This window comes from Apodemus sylvaticus, chromosome 16 (genome assembly GCF_947179515.1).
Source record: "Apodemus sylvaticus chromosome 16, mApoSyl1.1, whole genome shotgun sequence".
NCBI classification, from domain to species: Eukaryota; Metazoa; Chordata; class Mammalia; order Rodentia; family Muridae; genus Apodemus; species Apodemus sylvaticus.
In genome coordinates this window covers 19,908,641-19,931,257 of record NC_067487.1, presented here as the reverse complement: position 1 = coordinate 19,931,257, position 22,617 = coordinate 19,908,641, and the positions used below count along the sequence as shown (strand labels likewise).

General features: G+C 38.0%; 1 protein-coding gene and 1 pseudogene across 5 annotated transcripts in view; both read left to right on the top strand.

Annotated features, from left to right (window-relative positions):
* Cdh18 (cadherin 18) overlaps positions 1–22,617 on the top strand; it is a 283,071-nt gene that overhangs the window by 72,743 nt on the left and 187,711 nt on the right. For 4 of the 5 annotated variants that reach the window (XM_052159672.1, XM_052159674.1, XM_052159676.1 and 1 more), the window contains one exon: positions 9,293–9,412. The exons of the other annotated variant lie outside the window; for it this stretch is intronic. In XM_052159672.1, coding sequence (XP_052015632.1) covers positions 9,293–9,412 — 120 coding nt within the window. The remainder of the gene's footprint in view (positions 1–9,292; positions 9,413–22,617) is intronic. 5 annotated transcript variants of the gene reach the window in all.
* On the top strand, positions 5–2,941 carry LOC127667072 (pre-mRNA-splicing factor CWC22 homolog; annotated as a pseudogene).

The following is a 22,617-nucleotide window of genomic DNA, read 5'->3' as shown; positions in this document are numbered from 1 at the left end:
GAAAATGAAACGTGTGGCTCACACTAAACAGTCCTCTGGTCACGACAGAAGGAAGAGCCACTATTCATACCAGCAGAGATCCAACCCAGAAGAAAGATATGCAGAAGAACGGTGCTTCCGAGATAGAGACTACTCTGATTACTGCCAGTTAGGCTATGAGTGTTCTAGGAGAGAATATGCTTACGATAAGGACATGGAATCACGGAGTAGGGACCGAGAAAAACGCAGAGAAAGAGATAGAGGTGCAGATAATTGGAAGCGGTCCCGGAAATCCCCATCTGTTGAAAGAAGAAACCCAGAACGAGCAGTAACCCAGACTTCTACTCAGGAAGAACCTCCATCTAAGAACAGGAAGAAGGATGAACTTGATCCGCTACTCACCCACACTGGGGGAGCATACATCCCTCCGGCAAAGCTCAGGATGATACAGGAACAGATCGCGGATAAAAACAGCTTAGCATACCAGAGGATGAGCTGGGAGGCTCTGAAGAAATCAATCAATGGTTTCATCAACAAGGTCAACATCTCCAATATAAGTATTATTATACAGGAGCTCCTTCGAGAGAACATAGTCAGAGGGAGAGGACTGCTGTGCAGATCTGTTCTGCAAGCACAGAGTGCTTCTCCGATCTTCACTCATGTTTATGCAGCTTTGGTGGTGATAATCAACTCAAAATTCCCACAAATTGGAGAATTAATCCTCAAGAGACTAATTCTTAATTTTCGGAAAGGCTGTCGAAGGAACGATAAGCAACTCTGCCTGACTGCTTCAAAATTTGTGGCACATCTTATTAACCAAAATGTGGCACATGAGGTTCTGTGCCTGGAGATGCTAACTTTGCTGCTAGAGAGTCCAACAGATGACAGTCTTGAAGTAGCTATGGGCTTCCTCGAGGAGTGTGGTCTCAAATTAACCCAGGTGTCACCAAGGGGAATCAATGCAATCTTTGAACACCTACGAAACATTCTACACGAGTCTGAAATCGAACAACGAACTCAGTACATGATCGAAGTGATGTTTGCTCTACGGAAAGATGGATTTAGGGACCACCCTGTGATTCTGGAAGGACTTGATTTAGTGGAAGAGGATGATCAGTTTACACATATGCTCACCTTGGAGGGTGACTACAGTCCAGAAGACGTTCTCAGTGTTTTCAAGGTGGATCCTAACTTTATGGAGAATGAAGAGAAGTACAAGGCTATTAAAAAGGAAATCCTTGATGAAGGAGACAGTGATTCAAACACAGACCAAGGAACCGGAAGTAGTGAAGATGAGGAGGAGGAAGAAGAAGAGGAGGAAGAAGAAGAGAAAGGAGGGCAAAAACTAACTATTCATGACAAAACAGAAATCAACCTAGTCTCATTTCGCCGGACAATATATCTTACCATTCAGTCGAGTTTAGATTTTGAAGAATGTGCACACAAGTTGCTGAAAATGGAGTTTGCTGAAAGCCAAACAAAAGAACTCTGCAACGTGATACTTGATTGCTGTGCCCAACAAAGGACCTACGAAAATTTTTTTGGCTTGTTAGCTGGGCGGTTTTGTATGCTTGAAAAAGAATGCATGGAATCATTTGAAAGTGCATTCAAGGAACAGTACGACACCATCCATCGCTTAGAGACGAACAAACTGAGAAATGTTGCTAAGATGTTCGCTCACCTTTTATACACAGATTCACTTCCATGGAGTGTTCTTGAATGTATGAAGCTGACGACGACATCGTCTAGTAGGATTTTTGTCAAAATCTTCTTCCAGGAGCTGTGTGAATGCATGGGCCTTCCTAAGCTGAGTGCAAGGTTAAAGGATGAAACTCTTCGGCCATTCTTTGAAGGACTGTTACCCCGAGACAACCCACGCAATACACGGTTTGCCATCAACTTCTTCACTTCCATAGGTCTCGGAGGTTTGACGGATGAACTTCGAGAACATCTGAAAAAGACACCCAGGTCATTGTAGCCCAGAAACTAGAAGCTAAGCAAAAGAAACCAGCTCTGACACCGTCACCTTCAGAGTCTTCCTCGGCTCAGGGATTCCTCTGACTCAGATCCTGGCCGCAGCAGGAGCAGCTCAGAATCCTCCCATGAAGCGAGGACTCCTCCTCCTCCAGCAGTCAGAGTTCTGCCCCAGCTAAACAGCTCCCAAGGACTAAACTAGCAACCAAGGAGTACACACGGCTCTGGCTGCATATATAGCAGAGGACAGCCTTGTCAGACATCAGTGGGAGGAGAGGTCCTTGGTCCTGTGAAGGTTTGATAGATGCCCCAGTGTAGAGGAATCGAGGGGGTGAAGGAGGTGGGAGTGGGTGGGTGGGTGGAGAAACAGGCTCATAAAAGCAGGGAGCGGGGGTGTAGAAAAGGGGGATTCTGGGAGAGGGGAAAACCCGGTAAGGGGATAACACTGGAAATGTAAATAAATTAAAATTAAAAAATAAAAAAATAAAAAGAAAGAAGAAATGGGGAAGCCCAGAGGTGAAAGAAGTAGATAAGTTAGCCGGGGGGCCATCAGGCATGTGACAGGAGGCGAGAAGGAGGCAGGGAGAACTGAGAGCAAGATTTGAAAGACCCACAGATCAGAACTCACGAGATGCAGACTGGCGAGATCCCCTAGCAAAGCACACAGAGGACAGAAGCCATGTGAAATAGTTACAGCAGAGTTGGCAATGGCTCAGCACAAGGCTTGCGAAGAGAGCCAGAAGACAAGCTTGGTGAGCCAAAAAAGAAGCCGGGAGAGGGAAGAAGTTCTTTTTCTCAAAATGAAAAGCAAAGGACCCGAAATCGGGACAGTGATATTGTTAGAAGGAAAGATAACTCCACGTCAGCAAAGCGAAGCAGAAACAATCCGGTGCTGAGACGACGCTGGGAAAAACTTAGCAGATGACCTGAACATGCCACAGAATCAAAGACGAGTCAGGACCAGAGGAGAGACATAACCAACAAATAGAAGCAGGGGGAGCAGGGGTGGGAGAGGGGGTTTCCGGGAGGGGAGTAACTGGAAAAACTGGAAAGGGGATAATATTTGAAATGTAAATAACAAAATATCCAATAAAAACGTTCAAAAATAATAATCTAATGATAACTGAGCATGCCTTATATTCAGTCTAATGTCTTTTTTCCACATTGATGGCTTTTATAGAGATCTCTTAATAAAGTACCTGTTTGTCAATAAAAAACTAAAAAATAGCCGGCGGTGGTGGCACACGCCTTTAATCCCAGTACTTTGGAGGCAGAGGCAGGTGAATTTCTGAGTTCGAGGCCAGCCTGGTCTACAGAATGCATTTCAGGATGGCCAGGCCTACACAGAGAAACCCTGTCTTGAAAAACCAAACCAAACCAAAACAAAACAAAACAAAAAATAAAATAAAATAAAGGACGTGCCTGCTGTATCAGTGCAGCCTGATATAGGATATAGCTGTCTCCTGAGAGGCTCTGCCAGAGCCTGGCAAATACAGAGGCTCGATGTCCCAGTGTAGGGGAATGCCAGACTGGGAAAGCAGGAGTGGGTGGATTGGTGAGCAGGGGGTTGGGGGATGGGGTAGGGTGGGTGTGGGAACACCCTCTTAGAAGCAGGGGTAGGGAAGATGGGGTGGGGGTTTTCAGAGGGGAATCCAGGAAAGGGGATAGCATTTGAAATGTAAATAAAGAAAATGTCTAATAAAAAGGAAAAAGAAAAGATCACTTGGCAATATGTTGATTTACCAAGACAGAATTAAGCAGAACCCTGCTAGGGCATATGAGCTTCAGAGACCTGGGTTATTTACCAGCTTACATTACAAAGTCTGTGTTCCTTCTAGCAGAGGGGCCAAAGGGACTCACAAAAGGCAGTAACTTGTCATCATAACGATGAGAAGAGTATTCAGGATATTGCTGCAGTCAGCGTTCAACAATGAACAGTAACATTAAGGACCATCTCTAATAATGGCCAGAAGAGCAACTAACTTGTTTTTGTCACATTGCTTTATCGTGACTTTCTCTCTAAATAAACAATGAATTATTTTTGACACTTGGATTATTTATTCTGCCTTTATTAATGTAAGAAAAACATTCTCTCAAAAGTAAATTCTAAAGCATTCAGATTTTCTAAAAATGGCAATATTTGATGGGCAACTTCATGTATTTTTTGACTTCAAATATGTGAGGGAATGTGTTTTCTTTGTATAATAAATTATCTTTCTTAAAGTTAATTATTTTTATTTATATACTGGTAAGGTCATAAAATATCTGCCAATTACTAATATGCAGAAATTAATAATTTGAATGTAGAAACCATATGATTCATATGTTAAATTAGTCTTCATATTACAGTAGATTATAGAATACCACCTTTATATTGCCTGTGTCCCACGAGTACACAGTTACCAGAGTGTACATGTTTATAGATGAATTTTAGGGAGTGATATACTAATACTTTCTGAATGAGTCATTGTTCAATGAAAATATATTCAGTTAGAACAATATAATAGAGAGAATGGGGGAAAACTACATAAAACATATAATGTAAAAGTAATATAATGTGAGACCAGTGAAAATAATCTCTGCACAGTGATTGTGGGTCTTAAAGCTGTACTATAATATGACCAAAGAGATGAGACCCAGAGAGGGAAAATTAGGAAGAAAAATGATTGAGAAAGAATATAGCCATGAAATAAATACCAGCAAAGTTGTGCTTCATAAAAAAGAAAGAAAGAGCAAGGATATGATTTGTAGAGACAGAGTATGGTGAGGTGGAAGGGGTGCCCCTGGGGGCCATGCAGAGGCATCCCTTCCCCTGAGGGACCACCCACTGAGGGATATAGTTTGGTAGGGCATGGGGAGTGGAGTTGATGGAGTACTGAATCATACACACACACACACACACAGAGAGAGAGAGAGAGAGAGAGAGAGAGAGAGAGAGAGAGAGAGAGAGAAGCACAGAGGCAGGCCAGGAACATGTGGAAAGTGGGGGAATAGAGAGAGAAGGGACACAGAGGATAAGAGTAAGAGGGTAGGAGAGTAAGAGAGAGAAGAGGGGCAAAGCAGCCCCACTTATTTTTGATAAAGAACCCAAAACTATTCAATGAATACATATTGTTAAAGAGAACTAAATTGTTGTACAACTTCCATGCCTATAAAGAACATCTGAGCATTCATTTCTAAGCACAGCCCTCTTCCATCATAATCCCTCTCTAATGCTCCTCATTTGGTCTTTAAAACTGAATCTGAGAAACCATTTGGGGTCCTTCCATCCCAATGGAATTGGAAAGCTACATGCAGGAATAAATGTTATTTGCTTTCGTACACTATTTGAGTCTGGGGTGTTATTCTTCAGCGATTCACGGACCCTAATAATTCTAATTAAGTTATCTAAAACTGAATGAGGAAGACTCTCAATTCATCTGCATAATCTTGAAAAATATTTACTTCATCAGTATGGCAAAAGTAGACTGAATTATTCATTTTTTCAATTTTTATTATTTTTATTGGTTATTTTATTTGTTTACTTTTCAAATGTTATCCCTACCTTCCCAGATTCCCCGTCCTCAAAGCCCCTATTCCCTCCCCCATTCCCCCTTCTTCTATGAGGGTGGTACCCCACCCACTCACTCACTCCCACCAAAGTGCCATAGCATTCCCCTATACTGGGTCATCAAGCCTTCACAGGACCAAGAGGCTCCCCTCCCATTGATGCCAGATAAGATCATCCTCTACTACTTATAAGGATGGAGCCATGGGTCCCTCCATTTGTTCTCTCTGGTTGAAAGACTAAACCACTAACTAAGTAGCCTCTTTCATACTGAATCAAGCATACCAGGCTATTGCCAGGTAACTGTGAGGCAGAGTCTAGAAGGAATGCTAACCAGCCCTGCTCCGAAGGCCATTAATGAAGAAAGGGAGGAGAAGGGAATGGAGAGAGGGACTTTCAAAGTATGTGTGGGTACAATCCCTTGCTCTGTAATTTCCCTTTACAGTTGCTCATGAATGCTAAAGGACGCCAATGACAGGAGTTATATTATGGGGAAGAGAGTCAAAGACCAACAAATTAACTTATCGTTCAGCATATGGAAATGTTACTTATAGGATCAGTGAGAAAGACAAGCATGTGATTAACCTCATTACTTCTACTACAGTAACTTCCTCTATAGGAAGAAGAAAATCATATGCATTGTACAAAGGGGCAGGGAAAGTTAATGGTGCTTGTGCTTTGTCCTATACCATCTACCTCTCTTTTTAAGACTCGCTTTTATTATTTTTACATGTGTACTTGTATTTGTTTTTGTGTAGGTTGTGCATGTGATTACAAGTATTCTGAGAGGCAAGGGTAGAAATATCAGCTCCCTTTGTCTCTGGCGTTACAGGAGGTTGTGTGTTGCCTGACATTGGTACTGGGAATTGAACCCAGACCCTCGTGTAGGGCAAGAAGTACTGAGTCATATATTCAGCAAATACTATATCTTGAAATCCAACTCCAAAGATTCATTTGTAAAACTTCATGTATGGTGTTGTATTTTGTCTAGAGAGTAGGATAATTCACACAGATGACCTGAAATGTGATTAAGTTTTGTTAAGGTACATATATGAGAAAATGTCAGGAAAAAAAATGGAACAGTTTAAAGAGATGCAGGAAATTATGACTGTGTAGGGCCATTGATTATATAGAGGTTTTTCAGACTAGATTGCTTGAATTTTAAAATCTCAACATCGGAAAAAAAATCTCAACATTGTATCTTTGTAAATATCATTAGATATAACATTCACTATACATTGATTGAATTATTAAATTAAGTGACAGAAATTGTTTTTTCACAATTCATTAACATAATACATATGTTATTGAGTACATTTTTCATTTAAAGAAAAGAATATAAAACTTATTTGTCTAATGAGAAATATTAAGTTACATAGGTCAATTAGCATATAAATTAAAACAACAAAACAGTGGCCATCAATTATTTAAGCATATAGGTAGAATAAAGTGTGTGTGTGTGTGTGTGTGTGTGTGTGTGTGTGTGTGCCCTGTGTTTAGCATCAGTGTGAACATGGAACATCAGAAGGAAGAAACAGGACAATTTACAGGACTTGATTCTCTTTCTACCATGTGGGTTTAGGGAATATATTTCAGGTCATTAAGCTCTGCAGTAAGCAAGATGTCCATCTGCTAGATCCAAAAATAGTGATTTTTTTTCTGGTAGTTGTTACTCACCACAGATGTTTCATGACTGTTATCTTAAACATGTTCTTTTTTTTAAAAAAAATTATAACTGTTTAATGAATAAAGTATGGCCCTACTACACAATGACTAAAAGCCACTGTTATTAGTCTAGTCTAGTGTTCCTGAGTAGCACCAAATGTATGCTGAGTCTTAATGATTCTTTCTTTTTCCAAAAGCTTTGGCAAGCCTTCTAAGATGTAAGCCTAAAGAGCTTTCTTCAGAGAAGTGCGTTCAGCCTTCAGAAATCTTCTGCTTATTTTTATCCAAAGTTTTTAGTCAGCGCGAATTCACTTGGGATTTTAACAGAGTTGTGAACTCTGACATGTCGTGTGTAGCAGTTGGCAATTTCAGAGAGTATTTGCTTAGTATTAAAATGCCTTATTAAATATGTCAAATTGGTCTTTAGGGACGTTCAAAAAAGTACACTCAATCGCTTCCCAATGATATGCAACTTGATAAAATGTGTGATATTTAAAAAGCACCAGAACAAAGAGAAGCCAAGTGCAGGGAGTGACACAGCAGATTCCCCAGAGGAAAAGGGACTTAAGTTTTATTGTAAAGAAGGTATTTGGAAAGCTTTTTTCACATATTTAAATCTGTTCAAATTTGTATAAAATATCAGCTGAGAGGAACTAATCCCTAGACTGTGAACAGCAAGAATGTGCCACAGGAAAGTCTGAGAATAAAACGCTACGTGAGAATTGGCTTATGTACTTCAGAGTACAGTGTCTCCAGCGTTGATGTTTTCAATAGAAGTGCTCTGCAAACAGAACATGTTTCCATACACTTGGGCAGGATTTCTTAACCGAAAAAGTAGTGTGGCAGGGGTTGTGATGTAGGCCTAATAAGTATTAGTCAAAGCAAAATAATTCTCAGAGAATATTAGATTCCCTATTCAATATTCTGACAGACTAGAATATTGAATATAAATATTCTAGTCTGTATATAAATATTATATATATATTCCTTTGGGAATTTGAAAATGTTCTCCTTTTTACCATGGACACAATGGTACAAACTTTGAGTGAAGGAATTGTTGGGTCCACTGCGAGAGGATATTTGTTGACAGCAAAAAAATGCTGAGGGAAAAATTTATCACACTTATGCTCTTACGTCCACTCATTTGCTGTCTGGCACATGGATGAAATGAATACAATAACATTAAGAATTAAAAAGGAAACATTTTTTTCATATGAAGTTTAAAAGGAAAATATTCTTGTTCATTAAAATGATGAATATACCTTATCCAATCATTTCTTTTAAAAAGCTAAGAAGTGGACCACTAATAATACCTGAGTCTCCAAAACTATTAATTTGAACCAAATTCAATCAACATGTGACTACTCATTTTTATTTTATTTCACTCAGCAAATCAGTTGGTGTCAAATGTCATAGAGAATTAATTATTTATTCTTTTTTCTTGGTTTTTAAGTTTAGAGCCTTGATGAAGTTCAATTGTCAATAATGAGGACAGGACAACTTATTCACCAGAAACTGCAATGCCCTGCTTTCAGTGTTTCACTGTTCTGTAAATAGGTGGTCTACCTAACAGAAACATTTTGTCTCACAGTGGCAGAAACTAGACATAGGAGACAAGTGTTATCAGGGCTATGTTATCCCTAAGAATAGTCTAGTGTAGCCATAATACATTATCAAACAACTATTTTTATTTGAGTTCATATGTTCCTGATAACATGAAGATATGGCATGTATTTGTTATACAAATTTAAGAAGTAATTTCAGGTTGCTAGACAAGTGCCTCAGTTGTCAACAATATGGGCTACCATTCTAGATGACCTGAGATGACCTGAGGTTAGTTTTCAATGCCTATGTTGGGTTGCTCAAAACTGCCTGTAGCGCCAGGTCCCAAGTATCCAATGCCATCTTCTGGCTTTGCGGGCACCTACACACACACACACACACACACACACACACACACACACAAATATTAAAATGAAAATGAATCTTAAAAGGAGAATTGCATTTTATATGACATAGTCAATTTAACACTGCATTGAAATTGTATCAAAAACACTTTTATTGTGTTCAAATGAGTTCTGTGCTAAGTACCATCACACACTAAAATTTGTTTTCCTGAATACACAGGTACCTCTGTTCTACAGGTGACAGCTACAGATGCAGATGACCCCACCTATGGAAACAGTGCTCGAGTTGTTTACAGCATCTTGCAAGGACAACCTTATTTCTCTGTAGATCCCAAAACAGGTTAGTGTGTTTGTGTGCATTGGTTTGCAAGTGATTCCGTCAATAAAACAAAATGATTCTCTTTTCTGTTTACTTTTTATTATAATTAGTGGCATGAAATACCATTAAAATTACAGTTATTTGTCTAAAGCAGTTTAAATACAATGATGACTGTTTATTTCTTTTATGCATAACAATTAAAATTTTCCATTGAATATTACTATAACATTTCAAACATGCTCTTTATAAAAGACATATTTAGTACTATATTAATAGAGTGTTTCCAAACATGTGTTGGTTTATATATTACTTTTAATTTTCTGTCAAAGATGGGAAACTTTTTTTAGAATTTCTAATACTTTTTTTAAAATTTGGTTGTTAAATATATGCTGTTACTCACGCATACATGAAAGTATGCATGTATATGTATATGCAAACTAATATAAGTATATGATACACATGACTGTTGTGGGAGCTATAGAAAAAGAACCCTGCCAACTCTCTGCGGTGGTACCAGACCATGCTTCTACAATCTGCCAGCCTGCCCACTTCCCAGCCCCCCATCTGCAAGCCAGGAGTTCCCTCTCTGTCACAATTCCCTGTAAGCAGAGGTCCCATCCTGTAGTAACCAACTAGATCCTCCATCCTCGATGTTAGACAGCACAATATACAGTAACCAGATAGAAGCATAACCCTTAATGCTTACTTGGTTAGCCAATTACATTTATGAATATTTAATCACAATTTACAAGATGTCAATAGAGTAATTCCAGAGCCAATTAAAAGTTATAAAGCTTTGTCCCAATATTTCTAACCTTATGAAAACACACAGAAAAATGTCAGAAGCCATCCTGGTGCTCTGACATCCAACCTCTCTCTCCTCTGCTCCTAGTTCTGCCTCCCCTTTCCTCTCTAATCACAGGCCTTTCTCTACCCCGATGTGATTAGACAGGAAATACCTGCAACACATTACCACAAGTTACTTCTATGTCTTCTCCTTAGATTGACTTTTCTGAAAAGAAAATTCTTTCAGCCAACTAATGTTGTTTAAAAGAAATTAAGATAATAACTAACATTCTTAAGTGTCATATATATATCAGATAAACATATGAATTCTCCCCTCTTTCCTCATTCAGGTAAATATTGACATTATTTCATCCCACCATTTGAACAAACAGTACTCTGTAGACTTTGTTTTTTTTATCATTCTTTTTCATAAGACATAACCTCATGTCCCAGCTAAGTGATTTTTTTCATGGTAAAACAAGTGAAGTAACTACTTGTTTTCAACTTAAGTAAATGTTTAAAATTTAACATGTGACTCTCAGGGCATCCAATCATAAAGAATTTTAAAATACATTGTGAAAGAAAAGAGATCCAGGAGGTTCTAGAAGGCCACGGGGTCCATTATGATCAAACTAGATGTACTCTCTCACCATTAACATGGTATCTTCATATATGTATAACTTAGCTAATACAGATTCTTTATGAGCAATGCACTTTCCGTTAACATAGAGCCTTCGTGGATGTACTCTGTCACAGTAAACATGGTATCATCATGGATGCACTGACCCAGTTAATATAGAACCTTCATGGAAAATGAAGTCATGTAGCTATGACCAAGGAATATATGTCTGCTCATACATATTTCCTTTAAGTGAAGCAGTATAGAGCAAAATCAGAACAGGGAAGTGGGAAGGGTTGGGTGGGAAAACAGGGGGAGGGAAGGGGACTGATGGGACTTTCGGGGAGTGGGGGTCCAGAAAAGGGGAAATCATTTGAAATGTAAATAAATATATCAATAAATTAAAAAAAAGAAAAAAAAGAAATCAATTTATGTATTTACTTAGCACATTTATAATTAAATTATTAATGACATCATTTCCCCTTCTATTTGCTCCAACCTGTCACCCCCAGGTACCTTGTACCAACCCTCTCAGTGCTTCTTCCTCAATTCCCAGCAAATTAACACATTTTCTTCATTATTATTATTTCAGACATATGTATGTTTATGTATATGTATGCACAAACATCTAAATACAACTAGCTAAATTCCTTGAAGTTTTTCCCCTCTGTGGTCTCTGTGTCTGTCTCTCTGTGTCTGTGTCTGTGTCTGTCTCTGTCTGTCTCTGTCTCTGTTTCTCTTTCTGTTTCTCTCTCTGTGTCTGTGTGTGTGTGTGTGTGTGTGTGTGTGTGTGTGTGTTGTGTTTCATCTCTTAACAACTCTGTATTGGTTAACTAGTTAAGAGTTCTCATTTCTGATTCAGACAAAGAGGCTCATCCTTGTGAGGACCTAGCTCTCCCTCTCCCACCAGTCATTAAATGGTCTCTAGTATCTTTGGTTGCCTGGTTGGTTGACTGGTTGGTTGGTTGGTTGGTTGGTTGGTTGTTTTGTCTGAGAGTGGGAACACATAAAATTTTCCTGTTCCACACTAGAATGTTTATTGCTTATGCCATTATTTCTTGGAGTGTCTTTCACATCAGGCTTCCTGATATTCAGCCTCTAACAGTCGTTTGCCCCCTTTTAGGAACTGTTTCCTGTCCCATAGACACATGAGCTGTAATAGTCAACATATCCATTCAGGCTAGGTTCCCCCAAGATCTGGTGATCTATGTACTGTGTCCACTTATGGGTGCTGTGATTATATCTTTTTGCTGTAAAGAGTAGTCTTTTTGAATGGTGGGAGGGCAGAAGCTCTTTTCTATACCTGAACAGGGCCAGAGTGAGTAGGGCTAGACCAAAATAATAATAAAAAAAAAAAAAAAACCATGAAAATAATTGAGAGTTACGCTGGTCTACAAAAATTGGTGGGAACAAATTACTTTCTAAAGACCATGACCTTTAGAGCCCTGGGGAGTTGGTGATTTTTCTAGCACCAGGCACGTTTCCCCTCCTGTTGGCTGAGCTTCAGCCAGTTAGACCTCTATTTGATACCACCAAGAGATTGTCACTTACTTGCCTTGTAGAAAATACTTGCCCTCCTGGTCATTTCTGTGTTCAGAATTTTTGTGGTTGGATAGGACAGCTTTTGAAAGTTTGCATAGTAATTTCTGGTCTTCTGGAGAATATACTGCAGGAATATATTTAATATGAATATTATATCTAATATTCATATTAGATATAGCTGTAATCACCAGAGTTCTGTCTCGTGAGTATGCAATGTCTTCAACAATAGGGGGTTACCTTAAATCCCCAAGAGAAAATCAAGTGGGTTGTTAATAGTCTAGAATCTTTAGACAGTTACTTAGACTGCCCTGACCAACCATTCAAAAGGTTTCTACTGCCTAGCTCTAGGCGTTTTATTTGTTAAACATCTTCTTTAGTTTTAGGATTTAAATCACATTTGATTCTGATAGTCATATATAATAAAGCACATGACACTAAGAAGAATAAGGTCATAAGCACACTTTCAGCACCTAGTGGAACTACATTATTGTGAGTGGATTTTACTATCTTGTATATAAGAGGATTTGACTAGGCAATCTGCTTCCCTTTTCATAAGGTGTTCCAGCCATCACTGCTAGGAGCAGATTTGCAACATTCTGTATATCTTACTTTCTGAAATGAAACTATGTAGAGCCTACATTCAAAGAGACAAGTATACATGAAAAACCAGTGCACATGAAAGCATTCATTGTATCTACACATTTTGGGAAATTTGTTATAGTATAGAGTGAAATATTTCAACAATGAAATTAAAAGATGCACATTAAAAATGAATGCCTTTAATATAATACAAATTATGTGGTACTCAAATTATTGTAGCTTCAAGATTTTTCCCTAAAAATTTAGGGAAAAAAATCTCATCAACCTGGTTTTAAAATGTTGCATGAGTCATAGCTCTCCTTCCTCTGTGTGTTCCTTTGGATTCAGGTTCCCCCTAGCACCTTTACAATCACTAGATATTTGGGAGGGTCTTTCACGCATCTTGAACAAAAACTGCAGTGGGTAGTGTGACTCCCCACCTTGCTTCTCTCATAGCCATCACTCCAATTTAGAGAAGTGTTCTAACAGTAAGTGATCTCCTAGTACTGTGGGATTGATGGCCAGAAACCTGGAAACTCATATGCATATTAGAGGGCACTGGTCAGGAACACACCCAAGGATTAGCTCTGTCTACCAATGTCTTGGATTCAGCCACAAGGTGAACTATAGATTAAATATAGAACCCATTTTGTATTAAGAATTCAAATCTTAGTAAGATCACCACTTTGTCCAGGGCAAACTGAGCATATAAACAGCCCAAGAAATATCTAAACACTGCATTAAGAATTGCTTTAAAACAAACAAACAAAAAACACTTGTAAAGCAAACACCCTAAATCAGCTTCAATTATCTCAAGTAAGGTGCAAAGTGAGATTTGGAAACACTCTGGACTCCACTGCTCTGTACCTACGGTATGTTAGATGCCTTCCTATTATATTCCGTGGACACACATAGGCTATTATAGGCACGTGCTTTCTGAAGTGGGGATCTCTCTGTTGGAGATTTATTTCCTGGTTTGGGCTGTACCAAACTGTGAATACTGTGTTGTACCCAGTTGCTTTATATTAATAGTGCAACTTGAATTAGGGCAGGTGGGTGTGGCAGCAGGGTGGGGGAGGGAGGGGAGCTTAATGAAATTCTTTTGAAAACATCAGTTCACTGTGCTGAGAAAGGGACCAAACTCAAGGAAACCTCTGATCTATAAATTCAACTGCTGCATTTCTTATAAATACATGCAAATGTCCTGTTGATCTTGGAAATAAAAACAAGAATGTTTCAGTAAAATGTTGCATGAAAAAAAATGCCCTTGTATGGTTATATACATTATTGTTCAACTGAAAATTTGCTGAAAGTCTGAACTACCTTACTATTTCATATAACTGGCCTTTATTGTCTTGTTTCCTCTAAACCATGTTTTTGTTAAATACAAGAAAAGTAAATTTCTACTTCAAAGACACAAATCTGTAGATGGAAGAAATAATCATATAAAATGTAGCAATGCTATATTCTGTATTGTGCATGCACATGCACACACATCTCTGTGTGTATACACATATAGACCCAAAGAAATCTTCAGTCCATTAATGGTCTGTATGTTAAATGCTTACTTATAAGAAAATATCTTATTTACTTAATAATAAACTAAAATAAAGGAACCCTGAATAAATTGTATTTGAAATTATAGTGCTATTATTATGTCTATTATTGGTTAGCAAATGTTAAATCTAAGCGTGTATCATACTATATGAACAGTTACATATGTTTACATGTGGGCACATGTAAACGAGAGTGAGTTGGAACTTGTGCAAGCAAAGCAGGCTGTGAGGGTGATGTTTCTCTGCCTCTGCAGGCTGCTTTAATTCGGGCTCTCCTCAGCATGCCTTCAGTGACATAGCATTTAAACACAATTAGCATTTGGGTAGAGCTATATATCTTAACAGGTAAGTCAAGAAACTGAGAATTTCATGTCAAGTTTAAATAGCCTCTAACACAGTTCCTAATGTATAAAATTCTATTAGATCTGCACCTCTTTCTTTTCTTCAAAATGTGTAATGTGATAAACTAAATGCATGCGACTAAAATGGTTTGTGTTGATACTAGCATTTCGCTGGTGAAAGCATCATGAGACCTATGGGTTTATTTCCTACCCGTGATGTGAGCAATGAAATAAAGTGTGTTTAAAGTTGCATTTGGTCATATGACGGGTTAGGCAGTTATTGTAGAAAGTACTAAGGAGAGGTCTATCACAAATACCACTATTCTCTTCACAGCTTCCACTTTGGGGGTACTTGTACTTAAAAATCTTATTGCTTTCTAATTAAACATGTTCTGAACTAATGGGTATAGTTGTATTTGTGCTTCAAAATGCCTGGAATATAGTCTAAACAGACATAGTGAAAATTAGAGAATCAGGTGCGAAGACCGGCCAGATGTTCTGTAAGAAGTATGGAGGTACTAGTTAGACACTTAGAAAGGTGTGCTTTAATAGTTCCACTTAATTCCATTCTCCTAATTGAATGATCCATCTCAACACTTTTCCAATTACTTTTATTGAAAAGCAATTATAATAATACATAACTTTAGTGTCCAAATAACATTGAGATTTCAGTGTTTATCATTAAAATTACTACGTGTAGTTCTTATATTCATTACATAAAAGGTATATTTTGGTATTCACTTTGACTCTATAATAATGAGTTCCAAAGAGACTGTATTTTTCTGTAGAAATCATGAACTAATACTTGTATCCAGAGATATGAATTATAAGTCATAATTACATATTCCAAATTGATAGTTTATATTATATACTAATTATATCACATCAATATTTTCATAACATCCAGAAATGTAAACTGAATTCCATTATTTTGTATTGTGAACCCAAACTCCTAAGTATAATTTATTAACTGTATACCTTTATTATTATTGGTATGATGTTCCTTATTAATAAGGCAACTGAAGAATACCTACTAAAGTAATATTTTAAACACTAGTTACCACTTGAAAAGTAGAAAACTTATTGCAAAAAAATCAAAAACTATACTATCTATGTTGTATTAGCATCCATGAAGCATTCATGTAAAAATAAGCAAATGTTTACCATTATTGCAAGCAGAAATTCTTGAGTAAAATATTTAAGAAAAGCTGTTGTGGTTGGAGTATCTTATTAGAGAGGAATCTGGAAGCATCATTGTCTTTAAGTAATAGAGATTTTAATCCAAGTCTTGTCATTTAGTGTCCAAATCATTAGAAGTAAACTATTATGCTGAAGATGTCTGTGCTCCTCTCAGATGCAGACAGCAGTACCTGAAAATCAGGTGGCTTCACATAAAATTTAGTCTCACTGTCTAGTTCATTGAAATCAAGGAGATATCATTCCGGTGCCTTAGGAGCAGAATCTAAGTATTATATCCAGGAGAAGTGTCCAGGTTTTAATTGGAAATGAATTCTATTACTGGTCCTTACTTTGTTAGTAACCTAATGGTTTCTTTTTACTGGCTGTTTCACTACTAGCAACAGAAGGCACTCCATGGTGTTTTCTATGAAGGCACACAAGATATGTCTCTGCCACAAACACAGCCAATTCTCCTGATGATCAGTTAAGGAAATTTACAAATCTAAATAAAAACAGAAGTCCAAAATAAAGAATAATGTAAGAACTCTTTACTACATGCTTAGCACATGTGAAGTGAGATTGATGTATATTTTATTAAAATATGCAGAGTATTACTCTGTCCTTCCACAGTTATATTTGCATACATGGCTTTTGATACTTACTAAATAAATTGGTTGTGATGGTTCCTATATGATTGCCTCAGGGAATGACCCTATTAGGAGGTGTGACCTTGTTGGAGTAGGTGTGCCACTGTGGGTGTGGGCTTAAGACCCTCACCCTAGTTGCCTGGAAGTCAGTCTTCTACTAGCAGCCTTCAAATGAAGATGTAGACCTCTCAGCTCCTCCTGCACCATATCTGCCTGGAGGCTGTCATGTTTCTTCATTGATGATAATGGACTGAACCTCTGGGCCAGTAAGCCAGCCCCAATTAAATGTTGTCTTTTACAAAACTTACATTGGTCATAGTGTCTGCTCATAGCAGTGAAACCTTAACTAAGACAGAAGTTGGTACTAGGGACTGGGGTATTGCTGTGATACACCTGACCATTCTTTGGTTTGGAAGAATGTGGATTTGGGGACTTTGGATTTGGAAAGCCATGAAATGCTTTAAGTGGGGTTTAATGGGCCAGCCTAGTAGGAATATGGAAGACAGTGGTGCTGAGGGTCATTTGAACTGTGTAGGCCTGATGGCCCAAGAGGTTTCAGTGGAGAAGAACTTTAGTATGTGGCTGAGAGACTGTTTTTGTGATGTTTTGGTGAAGAACGCCGCTTCTTTTTGCCATTGTCTGAAGAGTCTGCCTAGGGCTAAGGTAAAGAGTTTTATATTAATTGCATCTGCAAAAGAGGTCTCAAAAAAGCCAAATAAAAACTTTGTTCTCTGGTTAAGTCTGATGAAGAGAATTTTGAACAAGCATAGCAAGCTGAGAAAAGGAAGGGTACAAAATATATAGTTAGAGTATTAAAGGAACTCCAGGAAGTGAATTCAAGGATATTAAATTGAATTAAGGGAATGGTGACCTTGGGGCAAGATTCGACCCAGCTAAATTTAGGTCCATGCTTGGTAGCTCAAGTCTTTAATCCCAGGAGGCAAAGATAAGCAGATCACTGAGTTCAAGGCCAGCCCAAAACAGAGCAAGTTATAGGTAAAGAAAAACTTAAATCTAAGCTTGGTGGACCACACATTTAATCCCAGTGCTTAGGAGACAGGCATGAAGATCTCTTGAGTTCTAGTTAGTCTATGGAGCAAGACTCAGGACAGCCAACTTAGGCAGTGAAGGAGCTGGGAAAAAGGAAGCTAGTAATAACGTAATAGAACAAGGGGGCCAGTGTTCCAGCTCCTGCAAGTAGCAGAACTCAGCAGCTTCAGCCATGTGTCTCTGGCTTTATATTCAAGAGGAGAAGGAGACTACTGGGACAATTGATGCTGGTTAGCTGGAGCTAAGAAATTAGTGGTGATTAAGAAAAGACTGAGGTGTAATCTTCTGGAAAGTGTTTTCTGAGAGCACAAAGAAGCTGTATTCCAGAGATAGCCAAGGTTGTACCTCATGTTTCAGCTGTACGTAGTAACGTGTAAGAATCATCCAGGTGGTACTGATATTGAAGGCATCATGAAGAACAGCTGAAGTTTGGCGCTGTGAGAGTCCACGGAGGGCCATTGGTGAAAGTGCACCCTCAGTTGTAATTGACAGGCCAGGATTGAAGGGGTCATGCAAAGGAGTTGAGACTTGGTACCATGAAGAGAGCCTATAAGAGGCTTTGGTGAATTGCAGTGGAAGACCCTAGCATATTGGAGATGCCAGTACCATGGGATGACCACCAAGAGCAGCAGTGGCAGTGGGGTGGATCAACCTGAACTTAGAGTATGACAGAGGGCAGTGCAGGAGACGTGACACCAGCTCTTTGGAGATGCACAGAAGATCGTTTGTGGATCTCAGACATTGGAACAAGAAGCTGTGAAGCTGAAACTGACTTGGGGACCCCAAGATGTTAAAGATGTCAGAGCCATAGGATGCCTGCCAAGGAAAGCTGCTAACAGGGAGTGGAACAAGCCCAGGAGACAGAACCTTGGTGCAGTCAACAAAGATGAAAAGGAGTTGGAGATCTGAAGACTGCTTTGCCATCAGACATGGAGATGAAGAGTTTGGACTTTTCCCAGCTTGTTTTCTGCCTTGCTTAGGGAATTACAGTTAAGTGATTGGATGAATCTCAGAAGAGACCTTGAACTTTGGACTTTTAACACTGTTGAGACTGCTATAGACTACGGGAACTTCTGAAGTTGGACTAAATGTATTTTGCATTATGCTATGTTTAAGTATGGCCCCCATAGACTCATGTTTGAACAAGCCTATGGGGGCCAGGGAGTGGAATGTGATGGTTCCTATATGATTGGCCCAGGGAGTGACCCTATTAGGAGGTGTGGCCTTGTTGGAGTAGGTGTGCCACTGTGGGTGTGGGCTTAAGACCCTTACCCTAGTTGCCTGGAAGTCAGTCTTCTACTAGCAGCCTTCAAATGAAGATGTAGACCTCCCAGCTCCTCCTGCACCATATCTGCCTGGAGGCTGTCATGTTTCTTCATTGATGATAATGGGCTGAACCTATGGGCCAGTAGGCTAGCCCCAATTAAATGTTGTCTTTTGTAAAACTTGCATTGGTCATAGTGTCTATTCACAGCAGTGAAACCCTAAGACAATGGTCAAACATTTTTGTTTCCATTTTAATTTTTATTCTACAAAGATAAATTGTAAATGTATCATCTCATAGTATATATATTTACACATTTCAGCAAGCATGTTTATTTATAACATGTAAGCAGATGAAAATATTGAATTTATACATATCATGTTTAATATTCAGGTATATAAAAGTAATATAGTTTTAATGCTTTACATTAATTTTATACAGAGCAGTACCTACAATTGGTTTTAACACTCATAGTGTGGTTTATAGCACTTAAATGTTTTTTTGCTGTTTGATGTTAAATAAAAACAAACACTGAATATAAATTTCTTGTTAGATTCACACTTCTGCAGGAATTACATCTTGCACAGGATTCTGCCTCATATATTATAGAGCCTTCTATTTAGTAGTAATCTATAGTATCAAAGACTCACATCATTTCACTAATTACTGATGCATTGAACATGTAGTGACAAAAATCAATTGGCACTTAAGAGATTCATCTTACAATTTATTTTAAACTTTCAATATAACATAAATGTAAGTTTAAGTTTACAATATCCATTTTTTAAAAATCATTTTTAGATAATTTATGCATTGATACAAATGTGCAACTAAATATTTACTAAATTATTCATATTCCAGAAAAATTTACATTTCATTTTCCCAGTATATAAATTTAGAATGGTGGTACCTATCTTGGTTTCTTGAAAAAGTTAGTGAAATGCTCTTAGCCAAGTGGCTCAGTCAGGGTTACTATTCCTGCACAAACATCATGATCAAGAAGCAAGTTAGAAGCCGGGCGGTGGTGGCACACGCCTGTAATCACAGCACTCTGGGAGGCAGAGGCAGGCGGATTTCTGAGTTCGAGGCCAGCCTGGTCTATAGAGCGAGTTCCAGGACAGCCAGGGCTATACAGAGAAACCCTGTCTCGAAAAAAAAAAACAAATCCAAAAAAAAAAAAAAAAAAAAGAAGCAAGTTGGAGAGAAAAGGGTTTATTCAGCTTATAATTCCACACTGCTGTTCATCATCAAAGGAAGTTAGGACTAGAACTCAAGGAGGTCAGGAAGCAGGAGCTGATGCAGAGGCCATCGGGGGATTTATTTACTGGCTTGTTCCCCTGGATTTCTTAGCTTGCTTTCTTGTAGAACCCAGGACTACCAGGGATGATATCAGGCACAAGGAGGCCTCCCAACCTTGATCGTTAATTGAGAGAATACCTTACAGCTGGATCTCATGGAAGCATTTCCTCAAAGGAGGCTCCTTTCTCTGTGATAACTCCCAGCTTGAGTCAAATTGACACACAAAACCAGCCAGTACACAAAATCTCTGGCAAAAAGCAGGTGTTCACTAATGATCTGTGTCCTGTTTATTGTGTAAGATTAATAAAATTTCAATAACATTAAATAGTGGGTGCTTATGCCTTTGGAGTAGTGTTACCTGGAATGGAAAAAAAAGTGACTGCATTGTGTAAAAGAAGTATTTAGCCTACATGCCTACAGCTTTATTTTTTTCCTCCAAAAACAGCAAGTTACCATTTCAGTTGATTTTTGTACAATGTTGTAAATGGGAATCTAATTTCTGCAAGTGAGTATCCACTTTACTTAGCATTATTAAATAAAAAGCCTGCCCATTTTTTGAGTGCATCTTTTAAGTTTACTGCCTATAGCTGTGTGGATTCATCTCCGGCTCTGCTGTGCATGCCAGTAGGTTTCATGTAAGTTTTTGGGCTAGTGTCATGGTCTCTTTTTAACTATGGTCCATATTATATTTTAAAATTAGGTAATGTATTGAGTTGGGCTATTTTCTTTCTTGTTAAAATTGTTTTAGACAGCTGGGGTAGTAAGGCTTTTTCCTTAAGAATTGTTGAATTATTATTTGTAGTTCTATCAAGAATATCCTTGGATGTTTGATGATAATGGAAATATAAATCCTGCTAATTCAAAAGCAGAGGAGGTAATTTCGTCATCTTGTGTCTTCTCCAACTTAACTTTCATCATAATCTTTGAGTTTCCTATGCAGTGATCTTCCAATGCTTTGATTAGATTTATTCCAACATGCATTGAAGTTACCATGAACAGAACATTTTCCATGATTTCATGATCAGAAATGTGATTTTTTTTATTAGTACATAAAGAAACTCCTTATTTGGATTTACTGATCTTTTACCTTGCTACTTTACTGAGACTGCTTATTAAATCCATAGAATTTCAAGTATGGTGTGTGCTCTATTTTAAGACTAGAATAAGTTCATTTACATAAAAATATTCATTTAAAGCTATAAACACTTAAACTGCAAAAAGGAATACAGGGAAAACTCCTTATACATAGACAGAGGCAATCAATTTCTGAATAGAGGCAACAATAGCAAAGGGAATTACATGAACTTGAAAGCTTCTGCACAGAAAAAGAAACTATCAAAGGAATGAAGAGACAGGTTGCAAAATGACAGTAGATCTTTGCTTGCTGTATTTCAGCCAAGGGTTTTATACACGGAACCTATAAAGAATTACAAACAATATAAATAATACATAAAATAAACATGCACTCACAAACACACATATTCTCTCTCTCAGAAACATACACACTCACTCACACACACACACACACACACACACTCAAACTGCTAATACATTTATTTGTCAATGAATAAATAAATGGTTAGAGAATAAATACAAAATGGATACTTGGAAAGATGAGTCAGCAGTCAAGAATACAGCATATGCTGCTCTCACAGAAGTCCTGAGACTTCTGTATCCAGTGACCATGTCTAGTGGCTCACAATCCTTGTAACTTCTGTTTCTATGGTGTCTATTGTCTCTGGCTGCAGAAAACTCCTGAATTCATCTGTACATACCCACATAGCAGTAACTACAAATAGACATAACTAAAAAAAAATGAGCCTCAAAAAAGCAATAAAATCGACCTATGAATATTTTTATGTTTCCAGTATGCTTAACCATTAAAGAAATGCATTATAATTTACTTTGAAGTTCCACCACATCCCAGTCAGAACAGCAAATATCAAGAAAATAAATCATAGCATATATCAGTGTAGCAATGAGAAATCCTCTGTTGGACAGAGTAGAATCTAGTATAGCCACTATGAAAATCACTATGAAAAGTTTTCAAAGAATGGAAGGTATGATACTAAAAACTCAGCTATGTGATTTCCGGGCAATGTGGTCTACATCGTTTTATAGGAACACCTGTGCATTTCTTCTTATGGAGGTTCTTCTCTCTCAGGAAAGAAATAGGATCAGTCCAGATGTTCAGAAACAGATGAATGGAAAATGAAAATATGGTACATTCATTCAATAGAAATTTGTTTAGCCACAAATAAAAATAAAATTGGCTGCAAAATAGATAGAACTGTAAAAAAATCTTTGAGCCTCAAAAGACTCTCTTCAAAAGGCAATTTTCATATCGTAGCCTAGCCTAGTATC